We start from the raw sequence: 21,568 nt of genomic DNA, 5'->3' as shown, positions 1-21,568 counted from the left end.
AATACTCCTGGGATATGGACTTTGGAGGTATCTGCAAAGATAAAAGTTGCGTATATGTATATGTTAATTGTATCGAAAGTCACAAAATAAAGCTATAAATTGTTATATGGGTTTCCCCAAGCTAGTAAGGTATGTGAGGGCTCAAATAAGACGGGTTAGAATATATTCCAATCCAATTTAACGACAAGTAACCAAAAAGTTAGCTGTTGATAGTTGTATAAAAATGGTCTGTGGCTCTGTGCTGGTTTTAGGGCCGGGATCCATGATTGCAGGGTAAGCAAGCTCGACCATCTAAAATGAAGGCGCCTGGATTGTTGCTTCCATAATTTTTAATCCAAGTGAGGCTTTTGCGTGATCATGCATGTAGCTAAATGCCTCGTTGACTTTCTTGAAATGATACCTTACTTGCATAGGAATTGCTGATTTCATCACTATTGATAAATGCAACCATTTCTGACACTTGAAATATTGATAATTGCTGAGAGGCATTCATGACTGTTGACGAAGTTGTTTATGATTCGAAATCCAAATATATATATATATATATATATATAGAAATAATGTAAATATGATTCGAAATCCAAGTAATGTAAAGATAAATATATAGAAAGAACCATCTTTCAATTCTTGAAGCAAGCAAGCCATGGATCATACATGTCCACGACACTAATTAACCCCCAGAGGCCAGAACATTACCTGTTTACAAGTAGTTTGAGCTCCTTCACGATAAACTGAAGCAAACACAACTTTAAGGTTTCAAAAGATTGAATTTGAAGAAATAAACTGCTTTACTTGGCCAGCTACGTATGTTTATTTCACAGAAGGAAGCAAAGATTCATGGAGTATTATGCCAACCTAAGGCGGTGTTTACTTCTTATAAATATATGCCTTTGCAACTCTATTTTTTCATCTCATATAATCCAATATTAGTTTTGCAGCACTTAGGGATCAACAAAAGATAGTACAAACTAAGATTTATGGCTAAAATGAAGTCATATATTTTGTTAGCGGTTTTCGTTGTGTTAATTGCTACACAAGGCATGGTTGTTCAAGGCAGTAGCAATGGCAATGGGAACGAAAACAATGGCAATAACAATGGAAATGGAAATAATGGAAATACCAATGGCAATGGGAACCACGGCAACAGCAATGGTAATAACAACGACGGCAATGATAATGGAAATGGAAACAACGGCAACGGCAACGGTAATGACAACGGCAATGAAGACCACGATGACTTGACACCTCTTGGGAGTGGACAGGAACGAGCTCAATGCAAGGCGAAGGGGCATTGTAAAAACAAGATCGTAGTCTGTCCAGCTCAGTGCCCAGAGAAGAAGCCCAAGAAGAACAAGAAGCACAAGGCATGCTTTGTTGACTGCAGCAGCAAGTGTGAGGTGACTTGCAAGTGTAAGTACATATTACATATTTATTAGTTATAATTAAGCAACTATTTAATAATTTGACAGTAGTATCTCTAAATTCATTAATTAATGTGAATCCACTTGCAGATAGGAAACCTAATTGTAATGGATATGGCTCTCTCTGTTATGATCCTCGGTTTGTTGGTGGTGATGGTGTGATGTTCTATTTCCATGGAGCAAAGGGTGGTAACTTTGCCATTGTCTCTGATGATAACCTCCAAATTAATGCCCACTTCATTGGAAGTAGACCTCAAGGAAGGACTCGGGACTTCACCTGGGTACAAGCACTCTCAGTCATGTTTGATTCACACAATCTTATCATTGCTGCAAACAAGGTATCACACTGGGATGACAATGTCGATTCACTCAATGTGCGATGGGACGGGGAAGCAATTAACATTCCTACTGATGGAGAAGCTGAATGGAGGAGTGACAGCGAAGAAAGACAAGTTGTAGTGGAGAGAACTGATGACACCAACGCCATGAAAGTGACTGTCGCTGGTCTACTGGAGATGGATATAAAGGTAAGGCCTATCGGGAAACATGAAAACAAAGTTCACAACTACCAGTTGCCGGACAACGATGCATTTGCTCACTTGGAGACACAGTTTAGGTTTAAAAACTTAACCGATCTCGTGGAAGGTGTTTTGGGAAAGACATACAGACCAGACTATGTTAGTCCTGTCAAGACAGGGGTGCCCATGCCAATGATGGGGGGAGAGGACAAGTACCAAACTCCATCTCTCTTGTCACCCTTCTGCAGGCTTTGCAGGTTTCAGGGCGCATCAGCTGGGAATAGGATGGCCACGATCTAATTGATTAAGTTGCCTTCTCAGCTCAACATTAATGAACTTGATTAAGAAAATAAAATCACATCTTTCAATTCTTTGTAAACCCAATACCAGCGAAGGAAACGCTTGTATCATCAAGGTTCTTTTTTCCTGAATATTTATATAAAAATAATAATGTTATGAAAAGCGCCCATTGATTACAAATAGTTAATGTCTTGAAGAAGCAGACCAGCTAGTATTTGAAAATTAGCCAGCATCCATGCACACAGAGCAGCGATATTAAAAATAGAAATCTAGAGGTGGGCTGCTAGCTTCAAAGGCTCAAGAATCAATGCTGCAATTCCACTGCCAGCTTGAGCTAGCTGGGACCACATTAGTTTCTTAACTTCTTCCATTGATGATAGCCATGCACAGGGTTAATTTACTGGATAATTACTACGTATACTTACCATTGTCGTCAGTCTAAGATCTTGGAAATTAAGTCTGAGTAGTTCACGCCATGTGAGCAGCATTTTGTCTGGGATAGTCCATTAATTTGAACTCAACAGATCTCTGATCAAGTCTCGACAAGATTGATCTACAATGGCATGGTATAATGTTGCTCACACAATATATAAATGAGGTTTAAAGTTGAATTCCTTGGCTATTCTCACTGATGAGTGTAAGCGTAAACATGTCAATTGGTATAGGAATCTTGCTTTCACAACACCTTCAGTACTAAGACGCAGGAACTCCATCGTATTGTGCTAGCTGAAACTGATTAAAACTTGAGATATTTTCATAACCAAGGATATATAAAAGGAATATATGTATATATTATTTTCTAACTTCCTTGATTTCACAAACAAAATTGAGACCTAGTCTAAGGTAATTAATATTTCATATATCATACCAAATACTAGATTTACTTCTTTCTATGCACTTTTGAAGAGGTTTTATCCTTACTTTCCTCGTTAATAAAATAACTACATTTATTATTATATTATTGTTGGAATAATTTTACCTCTTAGTAAGCTGACTCGACTCGACCGGATTGGTTATGGTTCAGTAAGCTTCTAAATAATGGTATTTAGACAAAAAAATAATATAAAAACTAAACAATAGTCATTCCCTAAGAGCCAATCAAATATAGTATCCCTAAAATTAGAACACATGTATTGTTGTACCATGACACAAATTCTAATCCTAATTGTATAAGAAATTGAAAACCTTATAGGCTTAGAACTTGTTTTGGCTAGCATGGGACATTTTGTGAGATTAGGACCGTGACTAATTCTGTACCCCTTAGGACTAAGACAGATTTCCTTATAAATACATGCTTAGACATGTTTTTCTAACATGTCAAATTATGTCTTGCCTGTGCTGCAATGATGCTGCTCCTTTTATTAGAAGTATATATATTTGATGAATAATTTAAGAACATGTTATCATAATTAAAAGCATATAATGTTATTATAAAATTAAATAAAAATAATTTATAAAAACGACAAAATTATTTAACTTATTAAAGTCCATAATCCAGGTTGTAGGGTGACTAAGATCAATCCAACCTGGTATCATCTCAATATAAAAACAATTGTTATTTTAAATTTTTTTTAAAAACTATGTTATATTTTTACCAGTTATCTTTGAACCCATTAAATTAAATAATTTATTTTGGATCAGTTTCCATACGGTTTAATTTGAAATTCGAGTTAGACAAAAATCCAGGTTGACAAGTTTCAAGATCGATCTGCTTAATTGAATTTATTATCAAAAAATCTTCACTCTAAATATTTTTTTAAATTAAAAAAAAAAACCAACCCGTAATAAATCCGTGCAAACATGGTAGTGATTTCTATTCGAGATCTTACAAGCTTTATTAACTTAGTGATGAGTTGGTGAGAGAGCATCACTAATGAATCTCATAAAGCTAACTGTTACTATTTTCCAGTGAATAAATTGTGCAATAATATAATGCAAGATTAACACCGATCATTAGCGAAATGGCCAGTTTATGTATTAAAAATTACATTAATCTTGGCACTTCACTTTAACAACATAGGAACTTGTTTTGAAATGCCCTAGCTAGCTAGCATGCATGCATGTGACTTCCCAGGAAAAAAAGCAGTAAGCAGAAGACTGCATATTAGCATAATGTTCTCCGATCAATGCTGCATCAAATCTGTAAACATCAATGAAGGAAGAAGGCCCTTTGGGATCCCAAAAACACTTTCTGAAAAGTATAATTCGAAAAGGTTGGCAAATCGGCGGGCAACAAATCTAGTATTAACTATGAGAGGAATTTTGTTGTGAAGAATATTGATACTATAAATAATCAATCTGACATATTGACAAAGTCATTTTTATTGTCCAAGTTCAAGCAAAATAACTTGACAATGGAATTTATAGGTTTAGGATTGGTTTTGTCTAGCATTGAAAACTTTAGAGTTGTTTGGAAATACGGTAAAAAAAAATTAATTATTTTTTTAAAATTAATATTTTGGGTGTTTTTAGATTGTTTTGATGTTAGAAAATTTTTTTAATTTTTTTTAAATATTATTTTAATATATTTTTAAATAAAAAACAATATTTAACTCATATTTGACTAATTCTCTGCCCATTGGAAATATGACATCTTTTCTATGAATACATGCTTAAACCTATTTTTTAGCGTGTGAAATCACGTGTTCCTGCGAGCTATTGTGTACTTTTGAGATTGAGTAGATTTGGGGTTTGGTTTGAAAGTTCTCCGAGGTGTGTGTATATTTCTTGTAGCGTGTGAATTCTCTAAACATTTATCGGGAGTCTTTACAATTGCAAGTTGGAGAAAACTTGGCCATGAAACTCAAGCAAACGAAAGTAAATGTAGCAAAAACTTAAATTAACAGCCAGCAATGCATCCATTAGACCCACCAACCAGAGGGTAGACCCATAGAATTTTAGCAGAAACAACGCTTCTCAACTCTTTGCTCAAGGGAAGAAGCAAATTTACTAGAATTAAGCCGAACACCAAGGCCTAGCTAGCTAGCTAGCTGCACCTCATATCAACCTACAACTCCTCTCTATATATTTACCCTTTAAAACCCTATCGTTCCCATCTCTTCTCTCTCTCTCTCTCTCTCTCGACATTGCTCGGTTGCAGACATGGATATTAAAAGAAAGTCATGCATTCTAGCAGCGTTCTTTCTTGTATATGTTTCAAGGAAAGCCTACTCTGTTCAAGGTGCTAACAGCAAAGCCAAGAAGTCACCCTTTGACGCAGCAATAACACATTACTCCATGTTGTCGCCATCACCTTCAGGAAATGAAAGAGCTTTCTGCCAAGCAAGGGGGGCCTGCCGAAGCAAGACGCTTGTGTGTCCAGATCAATGCAAGGTGAGGAAGCCCGTGAAAAACAAGAAGCAGAAGGGATGCTTCATTAACTGCAGTAGCAAATGTGAAGTTACTTGCAAGTGTAAGTTATATTGTGTTCCTGCTGCTGTTAATTTGTTATAAATTATTTGGCTACAGCTTCTAAAACTAATAACTAGTCCGTCGTATATCTATTTTTTACTATGTCTATGGCATGCAGTTAGAAGACCAAACTGCAATGGATATGGCTCCCTCTGCTATGATCCTCGCTTCGTTGGTGGTGACGGAGTGATGTTCTACTTCCATGGTGCAAAGGGAGGAAACTTCGCTATTGTCTCTGATGATAACCTCCAAATCAATGCACACTTCATTGGAACTCGACCGAAAGGCAGGACTCGCGATTTCACTTGGGTGCAAGCCCTCTCCATCATGTTCGACACTCATACACTAGTCATCGCAGCAAAGCGAGTCTCAAAATGGGACGATAACTTCGATGCTCTCACGGTGAAGTGGAATGGCCAGACAGTCGACAATATTCCCACTGATGGAGACGCCGAGTGGAGAGCTAACGGCGAAGAAAGAGAGGTGGTGGTGGAACGAACTGATGATACTAACACTGTAAGAGTACAAGTTGCCAACCTGGTCGAATTAAATATAAAGGTGAGGCCTATCGGGAAGGAAGAAAACAGGGCACACAACTACCAGCTACCAGAAAACGATGCTTTTGCTCATTTGGAAACACAGTTCAAATTCTTTAACCTAACAGATCTCGTCGAAGGTGTCTTGGGAAAGACTTACAGGGCAGGTTATGTTAGCCCTGTCAAGATAGGGGTTCCTATGCCGATGATGGGAGGAGAGGACAAGTACCAGACTCCCTCCCTCTACTCCCCTCTTTGCAATGTTTGCAGGTTTCAACCACAGTCTGGCACCGCAACCATTTAGGAACATCCCAATACTGATACCAAACTGAAAAAATAAAAATTGTATTCGTACCCTTTTGACTAAAAATTGTATGCTGTTTGGTAAGTTTTGTCTTTGGATTGAAATGATAAATAATAGCAGGAAAGTTGCTCGTCTTGAATTTACTAAATGCTTTTCTTTTCCTTTCTTCTTTTTCATTTTCCCTGTCTGTTTATTAAATCACATTTTTGTTGCACAAGATGGATAGTAAAAACCAACATCCATGAGTTGCATTTTCTGACCCACTTGAATAATAGCTTTGTCCCAAGAAGCAAAATCTTATGCGCAGGAAGCTTCAACTGCTAAACTCTTTGCTACTCCCCTGCATGGGTCACCAAATGTACTGGCTGATGCTCCAATGCTGCAACTCTTTGATCCGATGCAAGCCTGTAAAAAATAGCATTTGTCGGTACAAACCAGCACAAGTTTTAGATATATACATAGAACCCTATTAAAAGAATTAGCAGAGTCGCACCTTCTGTACAATAGAAAGGGCCCTAGTGCTTTTGCACTGGCCGTGACTGAAACTCCCACAAGTTCCTCGGGGGGTTCCAAAGCTTGCAAATTTGATTGAAGAAATGACCTGATTAGGAAAGGGGCACTCCAATGATAGTACTGGCCCTGCTTTTCTTTCTGCTTCTGAATTTGAGCTCCACATATCTACGGGTAATGGGTGAGACTCTGACACGTGTGAGCACAAACTTGCGCTCTGTTTTGTAGCGAAAGCTATCTGAGTTGGATCCCCTCCAATTTCCTCAAACAACACAAGAGTGTTGCCACTTGATTCCACCCATGAACGGGGCACATGGTATCTGCAACATTACTAAATATCACAACCAAAAACTTTGAAACGTTCCAAACACTTCCCATTAGATTCTCGAGCACTTACAATGTCTGAGAAGGCTTTGCACAGTTCTTGAGACATTTGCTTGAACTGTAAGATCCTCTGTAATTGCAGTTGGAGCAACCACTAGTTGGAGACACCTTGGTGGGCCAATAACGTCCAATGCTTTGTCCATTCACCCATGCCTCACCCTTCCCCATCCCCGAGAAATCAATTGCAATTGGGTCATTTCCAGCAGGGGCATTGAAACTGGTCTGGAACATGATTGCCAGAAGTTAGTTTTAAAAAATCAATTCCGCAGCATTCAGAACAGCCAAATGGTGACACCGACCAAATGCAATTCTGGTGACTTGCAAAGCTATCCAATTAAAACATGCGAATAAGGAAACCAATTTGAGTGTTCAAAACATCCGAACACATGTAAATGTACAAACAAAATGAAATTAGTGTGAAATTTTCCACTTTTAACCACATGGAAAGACCAGAAGCATACATCACTCCAGATTATGACAAACGGTCACATGAAGAAGCCCTGAGTTAATCTCTCCGGTTGTTATAAGAAATCACAAAATATCACGTAGGTCAAAAATCTCACAGAAATTTACTCCGGTTTACTGGATCAACTGCTTCTAATACCTATTACGGTTGTGTTATATATATGAATCCTCATGTCCATCTATTATCTATGCAGGCAACATGAATGGGAAATAATAAGATCCTCTTTTCCTACAAAATCAGCATATTTTATTTTTATTTTTATTTGGATGGGTGAGAGTGAGAATGTTTCCATCCTAATCTAATCAGACATGGTACATCAGAGTTTTGAGCTGGTTAGTTTCATCCCCCCTTTTTTTTTTTTTTTCAATAAGCTCAAAAACCCATGGCCCGTAGATCGTCGTGAGCTGAGCTCAGGTTCAGTAGCAGGCCTGAATGATCAGGCCGCTCTGGGCCCAGGCCAAGCAAAATTAGCAGGGGGATGAGCTGGCCCGGCCCATGAAAAGGTCTGCTCTTGACCTAGCATAGTCTGAGGAACAGCTGGTTCCAAAAGTTTATTTCAGTATAAATCTCCTTTATAATCTAATATCAGAAAAATTCATGTGCTTAGAAAATTGTCTCAGCCTGCAACGAATTGTTGACCAAACTCCAATATCACAGTAAAACTGGAAGGATCATAGCATATGGCTTGATTATATTATGGATTCCATATTTAATTAAACCTAGATCATCAAAAGCCAACTAATTACCTTGTACCAGATCAAAGGCTGCTTCGTGGGCAAGGCAGGTTGTGTAACCCATTGAGAATTTCCACTAGACAGGCCTGATTCTTCACCTTTAAGTCCAATCTGCATTCTCGATTTAAAAGATGAAGGAAGGAAATTTAAGAATGCTGCATTCATTCTTTTGGCTACACGCTCTACTTATTAAGGAAAGTAAACAGGAAAATGTTCTAAGAAAATATCCAAAGTATTCATCATTTTCTAGTATCAACTGCATTATCTGTCAGATTGTCGGAAAACAAAGACTGACCTGATATGTCCACTGCAATGAAGAAAGGTCAACAGTAGTGCCATTTTTCAGGCCTTCCAGTTTTACTGGACCAGTAATCCCTGCACCCTCTAACTCAAAAAAAGCTCCATAGTTCTGATAGAAAACACAGATTTCCATCAATTTGCATCACATCTAATTATAAAACCAGGGTGGTTCCAACAAAATTGTAATACCAGCGGCCAATCACTTCTGTATCATTGGGCTTAATTTATGTACCTAAGATCTCCCACCTTGACAACTTATGTGAAACTTGGGGCATGACACTAATTGTATTTGAATGGTGGTATTTAGTCATCCAGAAGATATCATATTCTTACAAAATTGAAAATTAATGCATCCAAATAAGGTATTTTCCACAAAATAAAAAATTGCATAAATCTTAGCGAGGAAAGTCGAACCTGAAGTCCTGCAGTCAAACTAAGGAGATCGATAGTGTTCTTCCCAGGTAAGAGTGTGACAGGAATCTCCACTGCAACCTTAGCATTGCCAGCATTTCCTGTTCCACTACCTGTAAATGCTCCAATAGTTATATTAACATAACAAACGAAGATGAGCACTTTTGCCAAAACTGAAACTACACAGCAGCCTTCTTCCATCTATGACAACAAGAAGATGCAAATCCTCGGTTCATTGTTTATTTTCCATTACCTGCAAGCTTTCCATTAACAAAAGCATGAAGGGCGTGGCCAAGAGACTCCACATGAAGAACAGTTTGAGATCCATCTTCAAGAAAAGGCTCATTATCTTTGATAACAGTACTGTGACAAGATAACCAGAGAGGTTTTACATACACAACAATTAATCATAAATTTAGACATCGAACACATCAAAGTAGCAGATTGAAGAAGCAAACAGACCATGCCTACTTAAAGATATTGGAAGTAATACACTGACGTACCTCAGTGAGTACCATAAGTAGTCACTTTTATCAGCTGTAGTATTTATCTGCTCCAATAGTCCAGGTTTCACGAATGCATCATTCTTTGAGATACCTACTGGTTCATATATCCAACTCCAGCTAGAGCCGAGTGTATCAGCAGAATCCGCATCTCCAATTAGAGATTGATGTACAAAGTTTGGAATCACTGTCATAGAGTTAATCTGTCATGAGGAAGTTAAGAAATTTTGGTTACTCGGCTGGCAGAATGTGAAGGGCTAAACCACAAGAAAGAAAGAAAAACCTTCTATCTGCTAAATAGCTTTAAAAGCAAAACCTTTTATTTTTGGGAAATCCACGACAATGCAAATGAAATTATTGTCAACAAAAATGCAAACTGGTATTACTTACCAGACAGGAATGGTTAGGAAAAATCACACTGAAAGTTTCAATACATTGCATTTACATATTTTAAACAGCACAACTATTAGCTAGTGCCTCCATAGCTCTCATGTATCAGTGTGCAATAAAACGATTCACATGCAGGAAGTTTAAATGAAGCTACATACAAAAGTTGGAAATAATCTTACCCTTTATAGCATCCCAAGACATTCAGCATTTTCTAATTACTGAATTAATGTGCAATTCTTTAAGTCTTTAGACGCATAAGAGTAATTCTGATGTAATTCACAAAGAAATGGAAAAACAAACCCTTTAATGACCAGCTCCATCTGTGCATCTAAATTTGCCAATGCAAGGAGAGACGCATAGCATGAATGGAAAGAACTGCCAAATAATATTTGACCTTGGATTGCAGTCAAATATGGTCAGTTATGTATCCTAAAAAATTCCTCAAACTTCAGAAAAGACACCCTCAATGGACCCAAACTAGAACAATTGAAAATATTAAGGCAGCATTTAGCAATACCATAATACATTTCATACAAACCATCCCAAGTGGAATCTTCTTACAGAGTTTGAAAGGATATAGGTTTAGAAAAAAGCAAAAATGAAGACAAATACTGAAATTTGACGAGTGTCTTCAGCAAAAACATATTGCCACCCAGCTGGGGAAAAGAGCAGAGGTAATAAGGCAAGTACGAGTAATAGCTGAAGGTCTCTGTTATTGCTGAAATATGTAGTTAATTTTTCCATATGGAGGTAGCAGAACATTGACCACGACTTTTACCCAAAAGAAGTGATTGTGGAAACTTGTCTCAAAGATATGCCAAGTCTTTAAGATATCAATAAGACTATGCAAACACAGATTACGCAACCAAGGATCCACATATTTAGCCAAATTATTGAACAATCTAGCAAGTGCTAAATAAATAAATAAATTTAAGACATACTAATGAGGCTAACCTTTGCGGTATTAAGAGCTACATTCTTGCAGTCTGGTAAGACATACTAACCAAGGATCCACATATTTACCAAATTATTGAACAATCTAGCAAGTGCTAAATAAGTAAATATAAGACATACTAATGAGGCTAACCTTTGCTGTATTAAGAGCTACATTCTTGCAGTCTGGTAAGATGCTCACAGACCAACCAGGCAAGTTATACGAATTGCCATTGAAATTTACAGTTTTGTCAGATGTGCCAAAATTGGCTAGAAAAGCAGAGCATAGCCCAGTTCCGGTTTTATAAACAGTAGCCTGAAAGGAAAATACATCAAAAGAAATTATAGATTAACTTTCTGCAAGCATGGAAAGCACATCAAAAGTTGAAGGACTCTAGCAATGCATGAACTTATTTTGGAAGCCAGTATCTTCTAAAAATATCTACATTAATTTCCAGAAAACAAAAAGGACCAAACCACACATTTTTTACCTGTAATCAGTGAGCAAAATATAAAAAATTCTTAGAAAGGGCACAAATGTTACTACAGTATCATGACATTTTAATGTAAAAGGTTGTGTAATCAAGCGGATAAAGTTCCCATTCATATTGAAAATCAAAATAAACATGGTCAACAAGCTATAGGAATTTCATGGCAAACCTTTTGTTTCTCTGAATTTGAGGTGTGAGTGCTTAACAGAGTTGGTGAACAGATGGACTAAACAACATGAATCCTCCCCAGAGGTAGGTCAACTTAAATAATTTTAACTAAGCAATATTAGTTCTTACAGAATCGTAGTACTTTGAGTCCTCAAAGAAGTGTATCTAAGAATTCTATTCGTTCACACATACAGAAATTGGTGTTTCCAATATGAAGCGAAATAACTAATTTCATTAAATGGGATGTACCTCCAAGTTTTGACCTAGAGATGAAGTTACTGGATCAGTCGCCACCAATGCTTCTTCACAAAGCTTTATGGACTTATGCAAATCCTTCAGATGACCCCACTTAGGTTGTCTTGTAAGTCCTGCAATACATGTCAAATATGCCAAATCCTCTTGTAGATGGATGTTGAAAAATTCTCAGAGCAAATATGGGTTAATTCCCATAATAAACCATTAGCTAATTGCAAGTGGTACCGTATCATTACAACATCATGTCGACAATAAACATTAAGTTTCACACAATTGTTAAAGCTAACAGGTAGATAAAAGACATACCGTATTCATCAAGAGGAGCATCGTAATCATAACTTGTAGAAATAAAAGGTCCACCAGTACTCCGGCCAAAGTTAGTCCCACCATGGTACTGGAGTTGAGAAATAAAAATCAGATTTGATACATTTTTTGGTTTGTAAGATTGTTTTATGCCAGATGGGATAACATGGGAATGCTCAAATGTCATGGACTCCTCAGTATCATTGCAGTACCATATAATAGTTTTGAAAAGTCCCCCCTAGCTGGTAAAACCGTGCCACAGCAAATGCAAGGTCTTCAACAGGTCTATAGGGAACAGCACCGCCAAAGGAAAGGAACCTATCATTTTTAAAATATTCAGAATGATGTGAGTGATTAGGCATCTTATATCATCCAAACTATCACGATTGTTAAAGGTTAAAACCAAATCCCTACCATCCACTCCAATTCTCAGTCCACATCTTGGGTTTGTTTTTAGAATTGGGGGTGAACTGGTCACAGTAGAATCCATTGCAGGTGTTTATCTGGAAGAATTTCAAAAAGATTAAAAAAACCAAACAGAGAATGTCATATAAGCATGTGTGTGATATTCTAATTGGCAGAAGGCACAAAACAGACTGGAGTCTGTAACTTAAGTTTGATTGTTTTCCACAAACATGCACGTGCAGTGATTCTGAGTTGATAAGCCACAAAGTAAAATAAACTCACAATGGGATCAGGAGCATCTGCTTGCTGGCACATAACCCAGGGAACTCCAGTATCCAGAGACACAGCCATGCTTGCTGCCCAATTGATATAGCTTTTAGCAGCAGGTCCATAGGATGAATCAATGTTTCCGTACTCATTTTCAATCTGAAATTTAGGGGGAAAACGTTCATAAAACCCCCCACCTTTTCTTTGGAAGAAAAAAAGGAAAAAAAAGAAGAAGCTTTCTTTATGCTTCTAGAAAACAATAATCCTCAATGAGCGAACGAGTCAATCAGTGATCGATCACGTTAATAGACTGGTGATGCAAGAGAACCTAGAAAAAGAATATGCACAGTTGACTGATGATGCAAAAGAACCTAGAAAAAGAATATGCATAATTGGTCATCAAGAATACTTGAAAACAAATAAAGAAAGAGACCTGCGATAAAATGATGGGCCCTCCTTGAGATGCATAAAGCTTCTCCTGCTTCATCATGTCCACAATCTTGGCCGTAAACCGCTGCATCTCAGCCTGAAAGAGAAAGAGAGGGATCCATTAACCAAAACTTCCCAGAAACAAAACAACAAAAACACCAACAAAACAATAATTAATTATAAGAAATAAAGAAAAACCTTGAATGGCTCGTTATCAGTTCGAAACTTGATTCCCGGTACAAAATGCAACCAAAGAGGAAACCCACTGCTCCCAAATAAACAAATTAATTAATTAAAAAGAAGAAGAAAGGCTAAGCATCACTTGATAATTCAGCAGCGGCAAAGAATCCCCCACCCATAATTCCACTCTGCGCAGACATACGGACCAATCCGAAGATGAGCATAAAGTCCAGCTTCTCCCACTAACTTGATAAATTTCACCAGATCATATCTTCCTTCAAAATTATACTGTTGTTGAAACATATTTTATTAACATTAATCACTCTCTAATAATAAATACGATGAATCTTCCTCAGCAACGAACCAACCAAACAGAGAGTATCAAGAGAATATGTGAAAGAAAGGAGCAACCTACCTGGTTTTGAACAGGCTCGTGTGCATTCCAGAAAACATAAGTCTCAATAACGTCCAACCCTCCATCTTTAGATTTTTGTATAAGGTCAGCCCACATCTGCAAAATTATCACTACTGCTAAGATTAAATACAAATACAAAAACAAAACATCATACACACACGGCATACCTCGACTGTACTGCGAGGATAATGAATGGAACCGGAGACCAAGACTCTGCGTTTTCCATCAATCAACAAGGCCCTATGATCGTAAGTCACATTGACTCCATAGGACGTCGTTGCTAATGTTAGAAGCACAGACAAAAACACATACAGGAGCAGCAGCTGAAGAATCTGATCCCTTCCTCTCATTTCCACCTATGCTATATGATATGATTTGATATTCTCGACTTTGTTTATTTTTCAGCTTAATTTTCTTCAAAGGAAGGAATACTAACACACACTAGTGCTAGTACTGGTAGTCCTTCCTAGTGGTTTATATCTGTTGCTTTGCTTGCTATTTATTTTTTGGTTTTACTTTAACTTAAAACTTGTTTGATTCTGTGTTTTAAGATAGAAGACAAATGCGCCGGAGGAGCCGACACGCCATCTGCCCTTCATCCACAGCACAGTCCGACGTCATCAATGAATCATCATTTGTTTGCTTCTTCTTCCTCCTTATCTTTTTCCTTTAGTGACTGTGTTTTCCTTTCGTTGGTTTCCCCACCCTCCTCCTCCTCCTCTTCTATGTGGAAGCAAAGTCAATCTGGGTTTCCAATCCACCCCCACTAAGTTTATTCTTGTAGAGAAATGATCAGCTGGTGGTGTTGAATCATGTGAAGGTAGTGGTGGAGGATTGTGGGGACAGAGGATCATGCATTCATTTTTTATGCTTCATCTGCCACCAAGTTTTTGTGCATTTCACTTTCTTGCGCGTGTTGAAGTTTTTTTTTTACTTAAAATCTTTAAGTTTTAACTTATGAATTCTAATTTCTATATTTTTTGTATAGAAAAATTGATTTGTATTTTATATTCTATGTCATTTTTGCTAAACATACTACTAAATTAAAATAATTTTATATTTTTTGTTTACAATTTATAAAAAATAAATTATAAATTATAACTGACATTCAAAAATTATTTTTTATAAATCATATCTAATGTATTTTAAGAGACGGTTCATGTTATTTGTTTTTAAATTAAATTTTAATATTAAATTTTATTTCATTTTATAATGGAATATGCATTAAACAAAAAATATTTTGTGAGGATTTTATTTACAAATAAATTATAATAGATTTGAATCTTTGATCCGTAGGAATCATAGAACTCATATGCATCAAACAAAAAAAATAATAATTAGGTTAGTTGTGAGAATCTTTTTTACAAATAAATTATAATAAATCTTAATATTTGATGCGAACATGAAGGGTAAGAATCATTTTTAATATTTTTAGAATATATATTTTTAGAGTTTATTTTTAAAAAATATCATTATACCTTTTCTATCTAAAAAGATACTTATTTAAGCATTTGAGAGTCCCTAAATCTACAATAAAGTATATTTTACAGGTACTAGCCATCCTGACTTACCATGCACCACCAACTACCAGCTACCAATCACTTGAGTTTTTCATATCAAGCCATCAAACACCTTGGCTAGGGAGAATAAATCAGATTGCTTGAAATAAAAGATGAACTAATTATCCAACATATAAGCATTATTCTTAAGCTATTTGGATATTTTAAGATCTTATTATTTGACAGTCTGTTGGAACTCATATAAAAAATCCATCAATTGTTCATATAAAACTTGTTTTTGGCATTTCCATGTCATTCCAGACAGACAACCAAGACACACTTGAGCCAGAATGTCAGACAAATCTACTCGTTACCGCAAACACTTCTACCCAACTAGACCTTTAAGAACTCTCCATTCAGACGCGACTCTTTACTCAGGCCGTGTTGGCAATCTAGATGTAAAATCAGACCTTGCCACCCTAACAAGTCTTGACACCTTCAACAACTCACAACCCCTTAGCGCCACAGCTACCGGGTGTGCTAGGTGCCCATAGACGATTACATTATCAAAAGGAGACTAGGTAAAATGACATTCATGAGAGTCCCTCAAGGGATTGCTCGTGCCATTGCGATACCCATGTACATAGCCGGTATTCTGAATGCACTCCTCTTAGCTACCGTGAGATGAAAACTAGTTATTGTAACCGTTGTTCCATGCTAAACTCCTTGGGATTCCAAGAGCCTAACATACAAAGGACTAAGAGACGGTCTATATATGAGCATACCTAGGAGAATGACTATAACCCATATTAGTGGAGGGGTTCTCCATTATCCTAATGAGTATTGAACACTTGATTATCTAAGGACTATATTTCCATAAAAATAAGCCTGGACAACTATGATGACCTAGTCAACCTAAGAGAGCATGTAAAAAACATGCACGGTAGCTTAGAGTTGGTCATCCAAGACAATGACTTAATGTGTAAAATCCTTCCCATAACCTTCTAGGGGTCTGTGTGTACATGATACAATAATTTAGAGCCAAGCTCTATTGAAGGGTTTAGTGACCTCTGCACCAAGCTAGTGACATGCTTCAACACCAGCATACACGCCAAGAAAAGCTCCACGTAGCTATTTGGTGTTATCTAACAAGAGGGCGAGTTTATACTGGTATATTTGAAGAGGTTCAATAAGAAAATACTTAAGGTATAATAATTACTTGAGCCATTAGCCTTAGATGCCTTAATAAGAGGGGTAAAAAAGCATGCTCTCTAGAGAAAAAAATTATACCTTACAAGATAGAAGTTTACTCAAGGTGAAGTAAGTTATGAAAAATCATATACGGGTGGAAGGGGTTAGTTTACCATGACACAAGCCTCTTTGTTTCTACAAGGACAATCAACATAATGAACCTTCCAAGTGAAATCATTCTCCTAGTATAAATGAAAGATCAAGGAAGAACCATGAGGGACTAACCCATGAGCATTTGAAGTATCCTAAGGATTTATATCTCTTTTGAATGAAAATAAGATCACCAATTCAAAGTTATTATGGAAGTCAAATCAAACACCTTGGCTCCACCTGTAAAACATGTTCCTCCTAAAAACCTTCTTATACCTATCACTTAAATCACATAAATCACCTCATGATGTATAATCCTCAATAAGAATGCAAGTTTATTTTTGAAATAAAAACAATGTATCTCTAACATACATTCTCTATCTATAGATCTCCACTAGGGGCTTCTAGATACTTTCCAATGAAGGTTGACTTGGTCTTCCTAGGGAAATAACCCCATAATCTTCAAGGGATAAGTATGAGGTCTCTCTATTGCAATAACATTATTCTTTAGTTGATGCCTAATAGCCTCTCTCTAATTCACTAAGGGTTGATTTTGGATCCTTTATTCTCCAGTGCAGTCTCGAATTGACATATTTTCCAAGTGATGCCAAAGAGCCTCTTATTGATTTACCAAGGGCTAATCTCGGATCCCCTATTTTCCAATGCAATCTCAGTCTGAAATATTCTTTAGGTGATGCTTAAGGGCCTTTCACTAATATGTTAAGGGTTGATCTTAGATCCTCTATTCTCTAGTGTAGTCTCGGACTAAAACATTCCGTGGGTGATGCCAAAACGCCTCTCGCCAATTCATTAATGATTAATCTTGGATCTCCTACCATCTTCAATGCAGTATCGGACCGACATGACTTTCCAATAGAGCTCCTAGGCTTTATATTATCTTCATGGATGATTTTGGATCTCTGACTCTTAGGTACAACTTCTTTCAAGTAGGGGCTCACATACCCTATTATATCGTCAAAAAGACCATAGACCACCCACTCTTAGAAAATAATTACTCTATAGTGGAGGGACTCCCATACCTTATGACAATGCTAGGGAAATCACATAACTCCCACACTCTTCAGTGGGAGGCTTCCAAACCCCCACGCTATCATTATGGAGGCTACATATCTCCCACTCTTCAATGAGATGATTCTATAATTAAGAGCTCTCATACCTAATGTCATCCTAGGAAGGTCACATACCTTCCACACTCCAATATGACCACTCTCCAAGTGATGAACTTAGTCTTCTTGGTTCAATAACACACCCTTCATAGATCTGACCCCTTCGCCTCTTAGAAATGTTTTTAAGTATAGGAGTTAACACTGGTATGTTCCCCTAGCCAGTTAGAAACTTTTTTAGGTATGAGCGTCAACACGAGTCTGTCCCCTAGCCACTTAGAAGAAACTTTCTAAGTACAAGCTTCACCCTCTATAAGTTCCTTTAAGCCTTTTAAAAAGGCCCAAAAAACATCTATATGGGTGTTGTTATCCATTTTTAGATCCCATATAAATATACAAAAAAATACAAAATATATAAAAAAAGTTGGAAAAATAAAAAACAATATACATCAATGGGAGGAATATGAAGAATGTCTAGAAAATTGCCAAGTATTGGTTGAGAAGGATCAAAATACCTAAAGTTAAAAAATTGACAGTTTAATTTTTGACTAATGAAAACCCTATTAACAAGAAAAATCCAATTTGAGAAGAAAAATTTAAAATTGGATGTTTTAATAACTCAATTGGGATTTTCATGGTTTAATTGAATTTATTAATGGTTTAATTGCAAGTAAAATTGGTTTTTGAATTCTATTTGGGCTTTAATTGAAAGGAATTGAAGTCTAGGGTTGATTGCAATTTTGAATAGCTAATTTGGTCAAATCAGGGACTTAATTGCATAAATATTGAAATTTGATAAGTAATTAGGAACTTGATTGAAGAAATTCAAAACCAAGAACCAAACCGTAAAATACATAAGACTTTAGGGACTTAAATCGACAAAATCAGAGGCTAAATTGAAGACAATTAAAAATTTGATGGTTAATTGAGGGTTAATTTCTATAAATCAGGAACTAAGGACAAAATTGAGAAAGGCACTGAACTTTAGAGAACTTTAGGGTTGGCAATTGAGTTTGACAGGGAGAAATTGCATAAAATTAAAAGTTGGAAGGCAATTACGGGTGCAATAAAAAAAATTAGAAGAATATGGACTAAAGTGAAATTTATAAAATCCCATATTAAAAACCCTAATTTTTAGAATTTAACCTAGACGACGCGTCGTTTGACTACTATTTATCTTCTTCTTTGACGATTTTGCCTAATCGAGTAGGCATCTTCAGCGAATGAATGTGGCGTCTCCAACTACCTTAGGGGTTGTAACTTCCACCATTTGACTGAGAAACACCCCTTTCAAAAAGAACAACTACTCCCATCAAACATTTACATTTCATTTTCTTTAATAAACTTAACAACATCTTGTCCCTGATCAGCCATCATTACATTGACAGAATCTAGTCAATCGAGTTGGCACATTCAAACAGATGAATGTGAAGATACAGACCCTCCAAATCTATCAAGGTTGGATTCAAATGAAAAGTGTGCACCCCCTCTACCAACTTCAAGTGGTCTTCAATGATGATGATGTCAGAGTTGCTCCAACGAAGCCTTATATTTGGATCAGAGGGTCAAGCATTGATTGATTATGATTAAACCTTGATCAAAATCCTAGCTTGAAACCCTATAAATATCCCTTGGAAAATCAAGGCAAAAAAGAAGAGGAATAGAGGGGGAGAAAGCTTATTCTTGAAGTTCATTAGCAATCAAGTTTATTGTTTGACATTTAAGAGTTAAAGGGATAAGTTAAAGATTGAGCAAAAAATTGATTTTTTGAAGGAAAAAAGGGCAGTAACTATTATGATTTTTAGGAAAGTATAATCCTTTACTAACCTAGTAGGTGAAGTCCATGAGACACACCTCTAGCTTGTTTTATTTGTTTAATGATATTTTTGAACTTGTTTTAGTGTTATAATATTTTTTTTAATTTTGATTTTGATTAATAAGTAAAAATAATGTTTTTATTAAGACAATTCCATCTATCTTAGTTAAGAAAACTTAAGGAAAATGCCTTTATATTTTGTAAGCTTCACCTCCAAAACTATAGATAGTTTTTCAATTAATTTCTTAAAAAACGTTTTCACATTATTAATTTTAAGATACACATTAAAATTTGATTTGAAAGCAAATTCATTTAAACAAGAGCACCAAAAATATAATGAATATGGAATTTAATAAAAGAAAAAAGAAAATAGGAAGCCAAATTCACTAAAATACTATAATAATATTTTAATCAAAATCATGAAAATATGAAAAATAAAAATCTAAATTTTCGTTAAATTGAATCAATAAAAAAAGAATTATATATAACTCATCTAATTTTAATCTAAACAAAAAAAAAAAACACAATTGAACATGTTTTAGATTTTTGGATATCTCGAGTAAATCAATTACATGATTAATTTATCCAAGTATTATTTTATTTATTGTAAAAGATAAATGAATAGATAAAAGTAATTACTTTGATGTTGTTCATCATAAATGCTTTGACACCTACTTGTTTGAAACTTACACGACAGTCAGCTCAGGCGATGTAGAACGGAGCAAGACAAACTCTTCACGTGATGTTTTTGGTCTAAAGTTTAAAAATCGTACGGTGCACAAATGATATGAAGGCCGCGAAAGTCACATCTCTGCTTATCCCTTTGAAAATTTCACGCGTAGGCAAGGGATTAGGTTTTCTATGGTAAAGAAAGAAAAGAAAAGGACTGTAGGTAGATACATAGATAATGGTTTTTTATTATTAGTTCAGAGTGCCTAACAGCATACGTCAAAGTCCTGTCGGCGGAGACGCAAAGATTCTCTCTGGGAGTGCGGATAAAATAAAATTTTGTGATAATTTATTTTTTTATTTAAAATTATTTTTTATATTTTTAAATTGCATTGATGCATCAATATTAAAAATAAAAAATATTGTTATGATATATTTTTTAATAAAAAAAATATTTTAAAAATAATCATAACTATATTCTTAAACACGTAAAAAAATATCATTTGATGTAGCATATGCGGATCTAATCTCGAGCCATTCTCAAACATGTATTTATTTTTTTTCCATGTAATTCTTTTTTTTGTAAATTTTTTTTTAGTTTAACGTGGGTGTCCGGGCCAGCTTGTGCGTACCTCGACTAATCCCACGGGCCCTGAAGTTAACGACCATGTAAGCCTCCAGTGGCCATCATATGAGCAACCACAGGGCTCGAATCTGAGACCACAGAGAGAGCAAACCTCTTTGTCCCAAACTCTTACCACTGGGCCACCACCTAGATGGTTTTTTTTTTTAAATTTTAGTCGGAAAAAAAATTGTATATCAAACTAAGAAAATTAAATTCAATTTTTTCATCTATAGTAATAATGAAGTGGACCAATGGCATTGTAAAGGTTCAATCTTGGAAGGAATTAGCAAGTTTTGGACACATGGATGGTGTTCATAGGCCACATGTCTCAACCAAAAGGAGGGCCAACACCAACATTCCTGGCAACAAGTTGTCTTCAATTTTAAAGCATTATCAATTATAATGGGATATTCCTGAATGCAAGCTCGAAGCTACCTTTGATGGGAAATCTTACTCAATT

The 21,568-nt window shown here is 36.0% G+C and overlaps 3 protein-coding genes across 3 annotated transcripts; 2 read left to right on the top strand and 1 right to left on the bottom strand.

Moving 5' to 3' along the window:
- Positions 1 to 721: 721 nt before the first annotated feature.
- Positions 722 to 2,401, top strand: LOC7485301 (putative RNA-binding protein involved in heterochromatin assembly). Its single transcript, XM_024608536.2, has 2 exons — positions 722 to 1,410; positions 1,512 to 2,401. Exons 1-2 carry the CDS (start codon positions 978 to 980, stop codon positions 2,237 to 2,239), a joined length of 1,161 nt encoding a protein of 386 aa, XP_024464304.2. The 5' UTR covers positions 722 to 977; the 3' UTR covers positions 2,240 to 2,401.
- A 2,877-nt stretch (positions 2,402 to 5,278) lies between these two features.
- LOC7463296 (uncharacterized) lies at positions 5,279 to 6,638 on the top strand. Its single transcript, XM_002313481.3, has 2 exons — positions 5,279 to 5,651; positions 5,769 to 6,638. The coding sequence occupies exons 1-2, from the start codon at positions 5,342 to 5,344 to the stop codon at positions 6,488 to 6,490; spliced, it is 1,032 nt and encodes a 343-aa protein (XP_002313517.1). The 5' UTR covers positions 5,279 to 5,341; the 3' UTR covers positions 6,491 to 6,638.
- Positions 6,516 to 14,905, bottom strand: LOC7463297 (beta-galactosidase 8). Its single transcript, XM_024608671.2, has 19 exons — positions 14,202 to 14,905; positions 14,035 to 14,130; positions 13,795 to 13,907; positions 13,638 to 13,704; positions 13,444 to 13,536; positions 13,026 to 13,169; positions 12,753 to 12,841; positions 12,551 to 12,656; positions 12,342 to 12,429; positions 12,030 to 12,148; positions 11,276 to 11,437; positions 9,799 to 10,001; positions 9,549 to 9,658; positions 9,299 to 9,408; positions 8,880 to 8,993; positions 8,597 to 8,695; positions 7,398 to 7,606; positions 6,984 to 7,320; positions 6,516 to 6,895 (listed from the first exon to the last, which is right to left on the bottom strand). Exons 1-19 carry the CDS (start codon positions 14,382 to 14,384, stop codon positions 6,788 to 6,790), a joined length of 2,550 nt encoding a protein of 849 aa, XP_024464439.1. The 5' UTR covers positions 14,385 to 14,905; the 3' UTR covers positions 6,516 to 6,787.
- Between the last annotated feature and the right edge of the window lie 6,663 nt (positions 14,906 to 21,568).

Source organism: Populus trichocarpa, chromosome 9 (assembly GCF_000002775.5).
Source record: "Populus trichocarpa isolate Nisqually-1 chromosome 9, P.trichocarpa_v4.1, whole genome shotgun sequence".
Lineage (NCBI taxonomy): Eukaryota > Viridiplantae > Streptophyta > Magnoliopsida > Malpighiales > Salicaceae > Populus > Populus trichocarpa.
This window is presented reverse-complemented; position numbering and strand designations above follow the sequence as displayed.

What these genes read in the sequence shown, in the direction of transcription:
- LOC7485301 (XM_024608536.2), top strand. Translation starts at nt 978, where the DNA reads ATGGCTAAAATGAAGTCATATATTTTGTTAGCGGTTTTCGTTGTGTTA. An exon ending in GTGTGAGGTGACTTGCAAGT is followed by an intron (nt 1,411 to 1,511) that starts GTAAGTACATAT and finishes ATCCACTTGCAG; the next exon opens with ATAGGAAACCTAATTGTAAT.
- LOC7463296 (XM_002313481.3), top strand. Translation starts at nt 5,342, where the DNA reads ATGGATATTAAAAGAAAGTCATGCATTCTAGCAGCGTTCTTTCTTGTA. An exon ending in ATGTGAAGTTACTTGCAAGT is followed by an intron (nt 5,652 to 5,768) that starts GTAAGTTATATT and finishes TATGGCATGCAG; the next exon opens with TTAGAAGACCAAACTGCAAT.
- LOC7463297 (XM_024608671.2), bottom strand. Translation starts at nt 14,384, where the DNA reads ATGAGAGGAAGGGATCAGATTCTTCAGCTGCTGCTCCTGTATGTGTTT. An exon ending in ACGAGCCTGTTCAAAACCAG is followed by an intron (nt 13,908 to 14,034) that starts GTAGGTTGCTCC and finishes TTTCAACAACAG; the next exon opens with TATAATTTTGAAGGAAGATA. An exon ending in GGCCCATCATTTTATCGCAG is followed by an intron (nt 13,170 to 13,443) that starts GTCTCTTTCTTT and finishes CCTAAATTTCAG; the next exon opens with ATTGAAAATGAGTACGGAAA.